Here is a 16,300-nt window from a genome sequence, read left to right as displayed (position 1 = left end):
TGATCCAAAATACAGTAAGCCCTGGGTAATGAACTCGTATTATAATTGTTTGCAACACACCCCTTTTGTGTCACCTAAACAGAGGGAAAGGGAGAGGAGGAGAAAAAAGTGGGATAAGAGGAGGAAGATATGAAATACTGGGCTGACTCTCTTTGCTTCCCTCTTCTTAATCTGGGTAGAGTCTATTAACATCAGAAGGCTGAGAAGACAAGGTGGGAGAGAAGGTTCAGAGTAGACTTACAGTGCCGGGATACAAATCCTGTGCATGCACAAAAGTCACCATGCAGAGATCTCCGCTGGAGAAAGCCAACATCCTGTCCAAGCTCTTCTTCAGGTAAGTGACAGCGAGCTGCAGCATTCCAGCACTGTTCCATCCAGCGCAGGTCCTGGCAGGGGCAGCTCAGCACAGGTAGTGCACGTCCACCACTCACGTCCTGCTCTCGCTTATGCCAGTAATGAGCAGGGGAGAAAAGCTATTTGGCAGCCGATGCTGTAACAGATCCGTTTATGCTGCACCTGTAACTGGAATAAGCCACACACACTACAGCAAATACTGTACAGCAGACAATATCCAACTCCTTTCTGCTTAATAAAAGCTGGCATTGTATAACTTCTGCAAATCTTGGACGGCATACTTTTATAAGTACAATACATGAATGACCTTTGATCAATGACTTCTTGGTCAAATCCTTAGATCTGTATTATAAGAACAAAAGTTTAGAATTCAGCTTTGCAGAATGTAAACGTTCTGTGCAAATAATACAATGCTTATAGATCTGCCATTGTTTAGCTGACAAATAACAATACATGTGTGCTGTAATCTTGCAACACATCCAATAATGAGAACGCAAAGTCTTAGAAAATGTTCTACATACAGTAAAGGCACATAGCGATATTAAATGGATGAAAGGATAATCTGGTTATTAATCAAAATGTGATTACATGGGTCAGGTGGTGGTGTAGAAGAGCAGGCTGATTACTCAAATAAACTGTGTGTATGGTTTAAGCAGGGTCATTCTAATGGTTTGTGTGGGTCATAACACTGACACTTTTCTTTCACCATCCTGATAGTTTACTGTCATAACACACAGCTGTATTTATGTCCAACTCTCTATTGTTTTCTTCTGTGTTGCTTGTTGTGGGTTTATGATAAAACACATCACCGTCTTGTCCATTTGTTAATAACATTATTTGTTGTCAGTACTGCATTTTAAAAATAGTAATATCTGTGTTTAATATAATCACAGAAAGAACATGTCATTTAAACAAACTTCCTTTTTATTAATTATCATAAACAAACATTTAGGGATATGTCTATTGCATTTAACTGTTTAATGTAGAGCAGCACCTTTACACTCAGTACACCTTTATGTAGCTGTCTACATTTGATTTTGGGAATCTGAACAGCAGTACAGTATACTGGGTATTGGACAGCAGTACAGTATACTGGGTATTGGACAGCAGTACAGTATACTGGGTATTGGACAGCAGTACAGTATACTGGGTATTGGACAGCAGTACAGTATACTGGGTATTGGACAGCAGTACAGTATACTGGGTATTGGACAGCAGTACAGTATACTGGGTATTGGACAGCAGTACAGTATACTGGGTATTGGACAGCAGTACAGTATACTGGGTATTGGACAGCAGTACAGTATACTGGGTATTGGACAGCAGTACAGTATACTGGGTATTGGACAGCAGTACAGTATACTGGGTATTGGACAGCAGTACAGTATACTGGGTATTGGACAGCAGTACAGTATACTGGGTATTGGACAGCAGTACAGTATATACCACTGCTGTCCAAACTTCTGAAATGTTCATGTGATTTACATACAGTACATGCTTTTGGTAGATACTGTACTAAGAACAGTCAAGAGACCTGTGGAATAGAAGTAAAACTATTGTGTACTAATGGTCAATGGTTGCAAATCCCTGCCATAAATACCAGCATTTTCCCAATTGATTTTAGAGTTGTGTTTGGAATTACTTCAATTTTTGAACAAAACAATTATATTGATATTGAATTTGCAATTTATTTTCTACTGGCTTAGGAGGATGCAAGTTCTCCAGCACTGCCTTTTACCTTTTACAATGTGCTTATTTGATTATGCACAGGTAATCCATATGTATTCATTATTTGTTAGCATAGCATATTTGCCCCTTAAATGTTGGCCTGTAGGAAAGCGGTAAAGAGCAGAGATTGCATAAAGACGAATGAGCTAATGCAGAGCCGAGCACAGACCTTTTGGGGAGCCTATCTTTCATGTTTTGTCACCATGTGTGCACCAGTACATACGAGTCAGAGTTGTATGTATTTTAGTGACTTCTCCATGTATGACTTTTTGACTGAAGAGGTGTAATTGGGTTGTAGTGGGGCGGTTTCACTCATTTAGAACTTTTATTAGTGACCTGACTTTCCTTGATATCATTTTTGAAGGTGGGCACATCCATTGTTACACCACTGAGAATAACGGCTTCATATTTCCAGCCAGTTTAAATTAAACCAACACTAAACGATGATCTGGTGATGTTGACATTTAGTAAGGCAACAATATTAATATACTGTAACCGATGGTTTGCCTACAAGTCCGATGATGGGTGGACTGCGCATGTGCAGAACAGGTCCAGTGTCCACGCACGCAGTGTCCCCTAAGCCGCATCCTGATTGACCGGCTGTGGCTGTTTGGGGGCGGTTCTGGGTAGCGGTCCCGAAAATGGGTATATGTCGCCAACATTTCTATAAGTGGCGAGGTCAGTGTCTGTATCTTCCGATGCAGATTTACTGACCTCGGCAACGCAGATGAGACGGCCACTTTGCCTAAGGTTTCCGCAGATGGCCGAGGCTGCAAACATAGCGAACGAGAAGGTGTCTTTTGCCCTCAGATGCCTCCTGCAGCATTAGCATATTTACACAAAGCGCAGCTGCTGTGTGCATAGCGAACTGTGAATCAGGCCCTCAGTCTTCATCAACAACTTGCACTTCCCTACACAAGGCTTTGATTTTAAATTGTTACAGTGGTATAAGTATTATTAAATCTAGTGAGAGTTACAGCTGTCAATCAAATCTTTAAATATTCAGATTGTCCTCCTGATATTAATAAATGGGGTCCTTGTATTGAATACTTAGTTATCCCCACTCAGACCTGGATATTAATTCTTAATAATCTTGCACAAAGTAACAGATTATTGGCTGCTCTGTTGAGGGGTGAAGTAGAGTCCACTATCCTATATTTAAAAGTCTAGTGTTAAGCTTACTATGCTTAAATAAGTCTTGTTACCTCCATCTTCAGGTAATTTTATTGAACTTTGAAGTGATGTGATTAACTGCTTTCAATGCCATGAAACCTATGGTACTACGTAACTGATGAATCGATGTCTTATTCCATGCTGGGAGCTTGAAGCACATCTACAGTTTTATACTATTTGTAATCCTTATTAGCTATTATTTTTAATTTGTGACTGTTTCCCCTCTCATTCATTCTCATCTTTTTTTGTGATCTACTTGTTACTACATGTTTATGTCTTTAATATCATCATCAATTAATTTATACAAAAGTGCCTGAAAATTAACAACTTTTGTATAAATTATCGGGGGCCATTCATTATAACGGTAATGCTGGATATATCACTGATCGATCTGGCCCACTGTCCGCATACACTAGTATGAGACCAAAATTAATCAAGCTTGACTGCGGGATCATTCGTCATTTTCAGATGACATTTGTTCCCCAAGCCTGCTGCTTCCCATTCACATCCCTCCACCACCATGCGCAAACGGGGCAAGGCCACCACAGGGTGCTGTATTCCCTGGTACAACCCTGCACTGGGCACACCATTACATGTCTGCTCCTGACTGATAGGCTTCTGGCAGACAGAATACAGTGAGTTGCCGGCAAGCGGGTCAACCTGAGTAAGCTGAGGCTCACTCAGCTGACTGGCGGCCCAGTGCCATTCATCATCGCGATTGATGGTCATGATGGTTGTCCCAGCCTGTGACCTTGGTTGCAGTGCTGGGATCACAAATGCAGCCGGGGGTATCATACACCTCCCGCTACATTTGCATATCTGCTAGGACGGAATTGCAAAGTTGCTTATGTGCAGCTTTGCAATTCCATCCTAAGCTGAATCACCCCCCATATTTGAAATATTATAGATAGGAGATGATTGGTTTGTACTTTATCTCTCTCCACTTTATTTCTCACCAAGCTTTGATAAATCTCCCCCAAAGTGGTAGGATGTTGGACTTTTGATGTGAAGGTTACACTTTTTCTGCCTCTCCACACACTTAGGCACACTTCTAGTGGGTAGAGACATATACTGAGAGTAGATAATAGGCAAGCATCTTGAGGTGTATGCAAATATCAAGACATATTGGTGCAAATAAAAGTGCTTTACACTGCACTTCCAGTGAGGTTCACTACCTTTGTATGCATATCACTGGAGTGACCAGCTCTATGAAAGGGTTTATCTGTGTCAGATGTGCTGCTGCTCATGACACTTGAAAGTGTTATAAAACCACCCAGAATCAGGCCTATTATTTAAACATACTATAAACAACATGGTGCCTCATTTGTCAGTCCCAACCCAAAGGTTAAGAATCCCTGCCTTACACAACTTGCTGTGTAAAGTATAAATAGGTCATACAATGAATAATAGTGATCTAATACTTATTTGTATCAGGTACATTTCCAGTCATTGTTCATGAACAATGTACCTGTGCCTAGTGTGCCAATGACATTGCAATTAACTTGCACAGAATTATTTTATTTTAACTTGATGACTAAGACTTAAAAAGACAATAGTGTGATAAAGTCCAGTCAAAAGCAAGTTGCTCTGCACCTTGGTAAACCCATGTTGCACTGCAGGTGTGGCATATTTAAAATGTACAGAGATTAAGGGGTATATTTACTAAAGTACTTTTTAGAAGTAGCAACCAATCAGATTCTAGCTATTAGCTTCTGTAAGGTGCTAGATAAATGATAAGTTGAATCTGATTGGTTGCTATGGGCAACAACTCCACTTCTAAAAGCCTGCACATTAGTATATCTACCCCTTAGATTTGGGTAGGGCATGTCCAAACTCAAAACTAATTTGTATTGAAAACATTAAACTGTCCATGGCACCCAGTTTGGATACCACTGCCCTAGACTGATATTTTCAGTAAACTGATTTATAGGTGCTCATGTGTTTTGCTTCCATATCAAACCAATTAATGGACATCACAGCTGGAATATGATGTTTAGTCCGCAGGTGTACTAAGTAGATTACATCTTTCTCTCAGATGTCCTTGTCAAGATTACCATATCCAGTGTTTCTTGTGAAATATAAATAAGTTGAGCAAAAAGATACAAGAGTAGGTAGTACTTTGACCTGACTTTGTAACTTTGTGCATTATGTACATAGAATAATGCTTTATAGACCTAAATAAATCTAAAGCTGGGTACACACTAAACAATGTGTGTACCCAGCGATGCGACTGGTTACCCCCCCCCCGCCGATGGGCCGACATATCGGACGACCGATCACCTGACATGTCAACCCCTGCCGCATCCCGCCACATGGGGTTGTCAGCCGCATCGTCAAGTTGAGCTGCATGTATGGCCGACCTGACAATGCGGCTGACGACTCCATGGGAGTGCCCACCACACGACATGTGCATACACATTTAGAGATTTTAACGATTTGTCATTCCGATCTGTCAGAATCAGGCAAATCATTTAAAAAATCGTTAAATGTGTACCCAGTTTTAGTCAAGGCTGTGCAAAAAAGTGGGATAAATGTCGCAAACAAAGACAAAAAGTCTTGTGCTTACTGGTTGTAAATGGCCCCATTGTTTTAAAAACAAAGCATTGCTTTCCTTCTTCCATTGCATTAATTGTCTAAGATAGGACAATATATGCAGTTAAATTGCATACAAATTGCAAAAAAAAGCTAAAGTCCAGTAAGTGGCCAAGCAGATACTCTTGTTAGTGAAGCTGATTTAACACAATAAAAGGCTACTTTACATAAACACATTGACACTTTTACAGTTCATCAAAACAAGACTTGTTACAATGGGATATTTTGACAAATATTTTGCAAATGTGACACATTTGGTTTCCTTATTACATTTACATTACAATTAGTTACATTACCTTCAAATTTCAAATAGTTGAAAGTTCAAAAAGATCACAATTATGTATGGCAGAGCCGTAACTAGACGTTTTGGTGCCCTGTGCCAGAAAGAGCATTGGCGCCCCCCTCATTTTTCAAAGGGACATGATGCACCCAAAAAAGGGCCATGGCTTCATGGGGAAGGGCCAGGGAAGAGATAGGGGAGGCCAGGAGATGCTGGGGATGAAATAAGAGGAAGCTACAAGTGAGAATGATAATAAACAGAAATTTGACAGGTCCAAACAGTGCTCCCTGACCTGTGGTGCCCTGTGCCATGGCACCGATTGCACTACCCTAGCTACAGCCCTGATGTATGGTATAATGCATTTAGATATATAACAGTTTAAATGCAGAGCAATAAATCAGTGTACAGTACAGCAGGCTAGTTGTTACAGATGGGTGGGCTGGGCTGCTGTCCAGGGTGCTGAGGGGGGCTCCTATCTGGGGTGGTGTACTGAATATCCACTTGTCTGCTAACACTATTAACTTATTTTTGACCCATTCCCTCCCGTACCCCTCTTTGCCTCCAGTCAACTGCTTCTGCTGTCAGGATACTACAATGAGAATATACTACTAAAATAAACTTATTATATTTGTTCTATTATTTAAAGCAACATATTACAAAGGTGTTATCACTTAATGCTGTATAAAGTTTTCTCTCTATTGCTCGCTGGTCTCTAAAACAGGCTTTACATTTACTTGTTCTGTTATTTAGAGCTATATAAAGATGTCATCACATAATGCTCTATGAAGTTTTTTCTCTATCTATCACTCGCTGGTCTCTAGAATAGACTTTAAATGTAAGGATTTGCCAGCTCTGCCATATGAACTAGTTTGCCAACAAAGTTCCCTACTGTAGAACTGTCAATAAAATATGTTTTGGGGCATTACAATTTGCCTCTGGCATAATAGCTGAGAGCTGACCAGAGTTTCCATGAGAAACTATGATATATTGTAGTATGAGAGCGCTTTTCCCAAGCACATTGCATAGACATAACGAGGCCTGTCCCCTATACCCTCCATTAGACCAGATTTTATACTGTACACACGTGCAGTTGCATCAGGCATGTGACAGTGTTACCATTTGTACTACTAGAAATGGCAATGCAGAATCACAGCCCTTCTCAGGCACAAATTGAGTGATGCATGACCTTGAATGGGTTTGGCAGTGTCATACTTTACTGTGAAGGCATCTATTTTTTTTTTGGGGGGGGGGGGGGGTCGAGGTTAGGGTGGAATTCAGAATTAGTTTCTGTATATTGTTAAAAGTTTTAAAGGGGGGTGTGGGTAAATATTGTTTGAATTTTAAGCTACAAAATTATTATTTAACAAAAAAATCTAAAATGAAAATAGTTTACATAAAGAGTGTACTAATACACATTTATACACACATATATGTTTCCATACAGGGATGGACTGGGTCTCTAATTGGCCCTGGCATCTGCATAGAAAAGTGAGTACCTGTGCCCCAGTCTAAGTATGCTGGCTGATCATGGTGCCAGGAGGTGGAGCTACTTGAACAGGCCTTTTCACAGCCGGTCCGGCCTATTTGGCCATAATCCTTTCTGGCATTTGCCAGAAGTGCCAGATAGTTAATCTGGCTGTGTTTCCGTACCTTGGCAGATCTTGAGATATTGTATTAGCATTTGATATGTATAGAAGCTGAGTGCAAAGTATTGTTTTCTATACTCAGTCATATCAGGTTGATGAGAGGCAGACTGGGGTATTCATCAATGTCCCTCCAGTCAGTTTAAAAATAAAGTCTTCCCAGCAGGGCCGGATTAAGGTCTGTGGGGGCCCCTGGGCAACAAACATGTGGGGGCCCCTATTAAATGTGACGAACGAGTGAGCTCTAGCCTCCGGCTCTGGCTGCTGCTGCGGGTAGGGAGCCGGGCGCCCGCTGGTTACAATCTCAGCGGGCGCCTGGTCAATGGTGCCTCCCTGCGGCGCCGGGGTTAGGTGTCCGGAGGAGGCGGAACTGGTTCCGTCTCCTCCGGTTCACTTTAACCCTGATGGCTGGGTGTGGGGGCCCTTCAGATGTGGGGGCCCAGGGACGATCGCCCCTGACGCCCCCCTTTAAGCCGGCCCTGCTTCCCAGTACAATTAAAGCTTAATACATATCACAAACAGATTTACTTTTAATTAAGCTACTGAAAAGGTGACATATATGGCCTGATTCTGCTGATGTTGGGATTTATTTTCTGATCATGCCTCTATATCACACTGCACATACATCCAGTTAGCGAGCGCACAGAGTCGGAGTAGCGATTCAGGCACACGGGAGACATCTCAGAAATTTTTCTGCTCAGTGACATAGAGGTGGCTTAGTGCACCCATGGAGATGGTCTGTCTTATGGGCGTGTTATGGGTGTCACGTCTGAGGGTTAGTTTGGGTTGGAACAGGCATGGAGGCTGAAGAGGAGATTAGAGAGGCGTGAAGGAACTTCGGTGGTTTGAGCCAGGACCTCCTCATGTATTGATGTGAGGAGGTAGAGATACGCAGTGGATGATGGGCCTGAAGGCAAGGACAGAAATATAATTATAATTATTGCACAGCAGGTTGGAATGGGACTGGAGATATAATACTGAAGGAATGGGCAGAATCAGATTGGGACCGATTAAACTGGTTTGAGAGCTGGATCAGTTTGTGACTGATGTTGATGAATTGAAGAACTTGATGTATTTGAATTTGAAGTTAATGAATTAATGAACTTGATCAGTTGGAACCAATGGTGAAGAATTGAAGAACTTAAATGATATGAGTCCGATGTTGATGAATTGATAGATCGGTTGGGACCGATATTGATTAACTTAATTGATGAGTCCGATGTTGTAAGCATCGGATGGGTTCGATGGTTGGAGGTGTCGGCTGGGACCGATGGAGGCTGTAAGAACAAGTATAATGGTAAAACAATACTTGTGTGCAAGATGGTATAGGAGACTTGTTTGCCAGATTTTAGGAACTGGATATAACTATGGGTCTGATTCATTAAGGATCGCTATTGCGATTGCAGCTCTGTAATCACACGCAGATCTGCTGCAAAAATATGCTAATGAATGCTATCGCAATGCCGTCGCACTGCCAGCGTAGAGAAGCCTACTGCCTCCCACTACCGTTATCTCACATCCGTAATACCTTGCAAACCTCCATAAACATCTATAACATTGAGTACCAACGGCCCCTCATGCAGAATTACAGCAGCCCTGACTTTACTTAGAAATTGCTAACCTCGTTGCACGCAGTGAGTACTCAAACTGCGTATGCAATCGAACTGACTAATTTATGTACCACCCATGCGTACGGCGTTCAAACTGACAGACACATCTGCATTTCTCAGACCACTACATCGTCACCACCCCCAAAATGCTCACTGCTTGTCAAGATTACCACTGTCTGTCACAGCATCGCTCTTGCCATCTTATCAATGCAGTCCCCATTGCCAGCATTGGGGACCTGGTGCTGCCTTTCCGGTTTCAGCAAAGCTTTCCATGCACTGCCGTGTTCCCGTGTCATGCACATGCACAGATGGACCATTGCACATTTCACAAGACCCCCGTCACTGCCAGCATTAGGCTGCCAGCAGAGGACCTCGCCGAGGAGAAGGACCTTGCTGGACTTCTCGGGACCTCGCCGGAGGGGAAAATATTGGTAAATACCAGTGGATTTTTCATTTGTATCACAGTGATACTAAACGGAAAATTGTGCTGGTGTTTACCTTCACTGATAAATGGGGCCCTAGTATTTGTTTTCCTAGTGTGTACTACATCTAATTAAAGTTGTGTTTAAGGGAACATAGAGGAGCAGCAGTGCACCATTATAACATTACAGCTTATAAAAATAAGTGGAGGTCCAATCTATTGTAATATAGCACTTGCTTGCTGGCACATGTCACAGAAAAATTATGTAAGGTTCTTCCAACATGATATTATTTTTGCAAGTTGCCAAACTATAACATTAATGTGTATTTATGCTTACAAAAATAAGACAGGTGGCTTCATAAAAATGGTATTAAATAAAAGTCAAACTTTATGTAGGCGTATTGAATTTGTCAGTATTTATTGTTACAGGGGCTGATGCAGAGGTGAATAAAAGTTGGTCTTGCGTGTTTTCATGCTGAACATGCTCCCGAGTCCCGCACGCACTACTAAGGGCAATGCACAGTAGTAATCAACTAAGTAGCATCTCCTTTTGTGACTGAAGGGTGGTAACGGGGCCTTCACACATAGGCTAAGTTCATTGAGAGTGTGTTAACTGAATTGTGGGTAATGTAGAGTTGTGGCTTCATGTAACTACACCTGTTTTCAGATGTATCTTTTGCTTGGCTGTTAAGAGCTGTAAGGAGCCCAGGTACTGGGGGTAGCGTGGGCAATTACGGGGAGACGTGGCCACACCCAATAAACTGCTGTACATGGCACTGCAAAGAAGGGGCAGCCTCAGGTGAAAGGGGGGCGGCTCCAGGGGGACACATCTCTCTGCCCACTACCACTATGGTCACACTTGCCAGATGTGCCGTTGCTGCTGCAGTGGTAGTGGGTAGAGCAGTAGGGGCGGACGCTGAGCCAGGGCCTTGCCAGGCCCCTCCAACCGGCCCGGGCTTGGGTAAGTAGTACCTGCTCCCCCCCCTCGGCACCCTTGATCTTTTGCACCTACATAGTATACAGCTGGTGCAGGTGCAATCAAGCATGTTGATGAGGCGGTGCAACCGCAGGGACCCGTACACTTCTGCATACAAGCAAATAGCATTTCCCTCTGTGCTTGCAATGAGAAGCAATTACGACATACACTGTATCGGCCCTAATATCTGTTCAATACAGGTAAAAATTTCTTAATCCGTTTGACAAAGGGTGCGAGTTACCATTGCCACGCAACGATATCAACTCATACCCCTTGCAGCCCGCACCAAGCTCGAATTTGCACCATGGGGCTGCGGGCACTTTTGTGCGAGTTCGGGCTGCCGTAAAGTGCTTACACATATAAATTGTTATTATTATTTGGCAAGTCTGTAAGCCAAATATATCCATCATTTTATCTTTCAGTAAAAATTACATAAATTACATTACAATACTATTTGTGGGCATTTCAGTAACCTGAGAATTTTATTCTTTTTGTATGGTTATTCTGCTCCAGAACTCTAATTCAACAGCACTAATGTTTTTTCTCCACACCAAAGACAAGAGGCAAGGTTACTGCACCCAGACATAGACCAAATGCCAGACAAAATGGATACAAAAAACTTTTGGATTCAGGGTTAATGTGTCAAGCAGTGAAAAGATTGGAGAAGTGGACCAGTGGAAAAGTTGCTCTGGATCTATCTGCAGTTTGTCTCTGTATTTCCCACTTATGAGCACTTCCTTGTATTGGTGACATGGTCAGCACACCGAAAACTCTCTGATCTCAGGGCATCTCAGCTCTAACATGCCTAAGCACCAGAGTTACCGACTTATATCATACGGGGCCTGATTCAGATTTAAGCATGGTTTACATACAAAAACAATATTTGGGGTTCTGCGCATGTAAAGGGCCTATTCTGCGTATGTGCAGAACGGTTCCTACATGATCGCTCACAGTTCCCCATCCCTATTAGTCGGAGCATGATTGACATGCTGTGGCATTTGGGGGGCCGAGACCAAGACCATTCTATAAAAAGGGGGCATGCAGTCCCCATTTTGTAGGCTTGCCCAGGGTCTGCGTCTTCGGACGCAGACTTCCTGGGCCCTGTGGACCAGTTCTGATGCCTATTCTGTGTAAGCATTAGCTTATGCAGACTGGCCAAGGGCTGCGACCATCGAGATGATTGAGATGAACACGATGGTGATCCGATGCTGCATCTTCAGATGCAGCACTCGGATTGCAGATGCATGCAGGAGGCAGCTATTTTCTACAGACGCCTCCTGCTGCATTTGCATTTTAGTTGCACGGTATTGCACAGCCGCTTCCCTGCAGAATCGGTATGAAATACCTACAGTCATCATCCTGGCAGTCAGAATCCCGATGCAAAGATCCCGACAGTATTAACATATCGACACTTGTTGGTCGGTATGCTAACCCTCCCTCTCTCCCTACCCTATCACTAGCCCTTCCTCTTTGGTGCCTAACCCTAACCACCCCCCACAGGTGCCTAACCCTAACCCCTAAACCTAACCATAACCCTCCTCCCCACCTCACTACTTACCTTCGGCATCCTAGCATTCAGGATGCCGGTCCCGGGATTCTGACCGGCATCCTGGCGCCGGTAATGTGCATACCTTCCCTGCACCACTCCCTCACATGCACAGGAGACTGCTGCTGTTCAGCGGCTGCAGCCTCCCTAGCCCCACTGCAGTCCACCACACAGCAGCATGTGCTGGACTAGGGATAAAGGCTACCGACAGGTAAGAGGAAGGAGGGGGTGGCGGAGGAACCAGACCCCTCCAACAAACCCGGGTAATTAGTACTCCCCCCCTCTTGGTGCCCTGATGATGGAGGTGGGATTGGGTGCATGGTGTCATTAGGCACTACCCTATCACAGCATATTGCCTCAATTTGCGGGTCTGTGAAGAGGGTACAGGACTAACATATGATTCTTATAGAAAAAGGAGGCTAACTTCTCTTCCGAGGGTCTGGGGGACTCTCCACAAATTCAGAAGTTTCTCAGACAGTTTGGAAGAGTAGGTAGGTGGCATGATATATAATTTTCACACTGGATCATTACTGGACATCTCTGATTATTGCTGCCATTGCGCTAAACAACCCCTCGCAGCACGCCAGGTCCTGTACCAGGAGCCTGCATTGATTAATTTGACATGTAACACTTGTTTGTATGTGTGTGACTGAGTTTCTGAATCTATATATAAATTGCTACAATGCAGCAGTCATTGCTTTTTCCATGTCAAGTGTATTTTGTATACAGATTCAATCGGACACAGGTATACTGTGTAAGTGTGGCATATCAATTTAAAAAGTGCAGTTTCCTGGTGCGTCCTAGTCACATCGCATTGCGACTAATGCTAGGTACACACTAGACGACTTGCAAACTATGCAATGTCGTCAACAAATTCCCTTGAGCTCCCGGGCAAAGGATCTAGTGCATACACACTGTGCAATCTAACAAACAACCAAATGATGTATCTTGCATCGTTTGGTGGTTAAATTGTTAACTATAAAATGTAATCATATCACCTGGTCCCCCCTCTCCTGAAACCCCATGCTTGGGCTGAAGCCTGGGGCTCTTCCCCGCACCCCTGGGCTGTGGGTACGGGGGTAATAATGTGGAAAATAGTTATAAACTATTGTATTTTACAGTGGAACTACAGGTGCCAGCATGCCTGCTCTTTTGCACTTGTGGAACTACAAGTGCCAGCAGACAGCCAGCACCCATACCTCCACTGTAAAATAAATAGTTAAAAAACAGTACACACATACCATCTAAAGTAAAACTTTATTACACACCTACTTACTTCACTCACAAATACCTGTGCCAGCTGGTCGGTCCACTTTTCCTACTTAGAATCTGTTTGGAGTACGTGGAATAAAGATCCTATACTCACCTCCATCCTCGCGCTACTCTCCGTAGCATCCAGGGGTATTATACATAACAAACCAAGGGTCATAACAAACCAAGTAACTGAACCCATATGGTCAAGTATTGGTATGTGTTGGCACGGGCATCCTCTGGAAATTCCATGGCCCGCCAGCCAATCTGAGGCCGGTTTACATATAGCGGCCACTCATTGGCTGGTTAAACGTGGGTCCCAGCCAATTAGCGGATGGGGCTGGTTATGCTTTTGGAGGGGGACCCTACATCTTTTTTTTTTTTTCTTTATATAAAACATTTAAATTAGGTACACATGCAGAAAGATACACAAATCACACTGATCTGTGTATGTTTCTGCAAAACTCGCAGCTCAGGAGGTAGAGTGTTTGAAACTTCAATTTCTCTGAGAGTTTGCTTAAATCTCACCCCGAGATTGTAATCTCGATTCTTGGTAAATTCCTGAGTTGCATCTTTTTCATAAAAAGATTGTTTTGAGTTTGCAATCTCACCCGAGTTTTACGAGTGAGAAGAGAGAACTCTCTCCCAAACTCAGCCGAGTTTGTCTTTAGTAAAATTGCGAGATGAAAAACGTGCCTAAACTCATCCGAGATTGTCAGCCTCTACCAAACTCGAATCTTAGTAAATTTAACCCTAGCAGTGTTGCACGGGACCTAGCGGCTCACTCACGCCAGTCCTCTCGCTTTGCGAGGAGTATTGAGGCTTGAGGTATAAGGACACAGAGCCGTAGGGAGGATGGTGTGGCCGGTGCTTCTGCACAGGGCGGAATCCTTCAGCGTCACCGACACGAACTGTCCAGCTCTCGAGGTCTACAGGAAGAGACCTTCTGCAGTGCTACGCGGGATCCCAGCAACGCTGATGAAGAACCCCGCCCTGCACCCTACCCCTAGAGGAAAAGGTAAGCGCTCAGGTAGAGGAGGGGGGCGGGGGGAGCGAGAGGACCGGCAGTGCAGCACAGGGCACACTGCCGTTCTGATACGACGCTGTAAGGACACATCTGTATGTTTGCATGGGTGTCCTCCCACACTCCAAAAACATACTTAGGTAAATTGGATCCTTGCATGTCATCACTTACCAAAGTGTAAAGTATGCTTGCTCAGAATTTAATGGTAATTTAGTGCATTTAGTGGAAAAATAAGCACTTCTGTGTCCATGTCCGCTTAATTAGTACTATTATATGCTTCCAAATTATATCTACAGATGTGCCCAGCTAGTTTGTTGTTCCATACGCTATGTAGCGCGCCATGCAAGGTGCGCCACACACCACGCCATGAGTTGCGCCACACAGAAAGTTTCGTAATGTAGCGTAGCGTAGCACTGGAAAAAAGTCATAATGTGTAATCAACTTTTTGCCCACCAGGTGTCACTTTTCCTAAACTACATAGCGCATGCATCTGATTTCCAATGCATGTTCTGTATCACCGCCGGATGATTGTCTGACAGAAGTGGTGATTCAGTACACTATACAGTAGTACAGCGTTTTCCACATGGAATCAGGAATGTATAATAAAGCGATAGATGAATGTCTAATAAAGTTTTAAATCATTAAGCTTTGTATTACACACTGACTGTGCGGTTGAAATTGCACACTTGCGCCAATGTAAGTATGCCATACTGTAGCGCAACTAGCTTTGTGCTGTACGTGGGTACTGTATTGGAGCACCATACACCCCTTTCTTGAGCACTCAGTGGTATAAAGTAGCATAGAAATGCCAGGATTTGTGGATAATGTATTAGTGAAGATTTAAAAAAAAAAATTACATTTATTTTAAAGGTCTCGAACCCGCGGGATAAGAAGACCGTACAAGCAGTGAGACTAGGCATTAGCCCCCTAGCCCACATGCCTCAACCCTATACTACAGTAGTTCCTAAAGTCATGGAATCACTACAATGTCTAAATCCGGGACAGTGCCGACAGTACTGTACTTACATTACTGCAAGTGTGCACAGTCAGTACAGTATGTACAGTAATACAGACAACTGGGCAGGCTCAGTGCTACGAGACTCAATATGCCACAGCGTAGCGCGCAACTAGCAATGCGCTACATGGTGTATGGAGCAACAAACTACTGTACAATAGCTGGGCACATCTACATATACAGTATAATGTGTTGAGTTTAGTAAGGGTTGGATAACAATACTGAACTACTGTAGTGAACATTTAAAAAAAAAAAAAAAAATTATCAAGGTCTCTAACAGGTGGGACAGGAAGTGTTAGCAAGGCGGTTCACCTAACCCCTTGCTCACGAGCCTGTCTTAGCAAGAATTGCATCTGTCATGTATGTGATGTGATGGCTGCGAATTACAGTACTGTACGTGTAGTAAGCCTCCTTGTACAGTAGCTCGACTGGTGTATGGAGTGGCTCCATTGTGTGTGACTCCCGACACACTGGGCGGGCATGCACATTACTACTACAGTATATGAACTTCCTTACGCCACAGCTACGTAGCGGCTCCACTGTTCATGCGCCTGAAATTCCATTGCAACCCCTCCACTGGGCATGCACCAGAAATCCCATTGCAACCCTCCCACTGGGCATGCGCCAGAGATGCCATTTATAACCCCTCAGAGCTAGCTGACAGCCACCACAGTGCCAACTGTGCTG

The 16,300-nt window shown here is 43.6% G+C and overlaps 1 protein-coding gene across 1 annotated transcript in view; it reads left to right on the top strand.

Moving 5' to 3' along the window:
* The first annotated feature begins 281 nt into the window (after positions 1-281).
* Positions 282-16,300, top strand: part of CFTR (CF transmembrane conductance regulator) — a 163,516-nt gene continuing 147,497 nt past the window's right edge. The window contains exon 1 of the mRNA XM_088457430.1: positions 282-334. Within this exon, the coding sequence (XP_088313556.1) occupies positions 282-334 (53 nt within the window). The remainder of the gene's footprint in view (positions 335-16,300) is intronic.

This window comes from Taudactylus pleione, unplaced genomic scaffold (genome assembly GCF_031769625.1).
Source record: "Taudactylus pleione unplaced genomic scaffold, aTauple2 ptg000041l, whole genome shotgun sequence".
NCBI lineage: Eukaryota > Metazoa > Chordata > Amphibia > Anura > Myobatrachidae > Taudactylus > Taudactylus pleione.
This window is presented reverse-complemented; position numbering and strand designations above follow the sequence as displayed.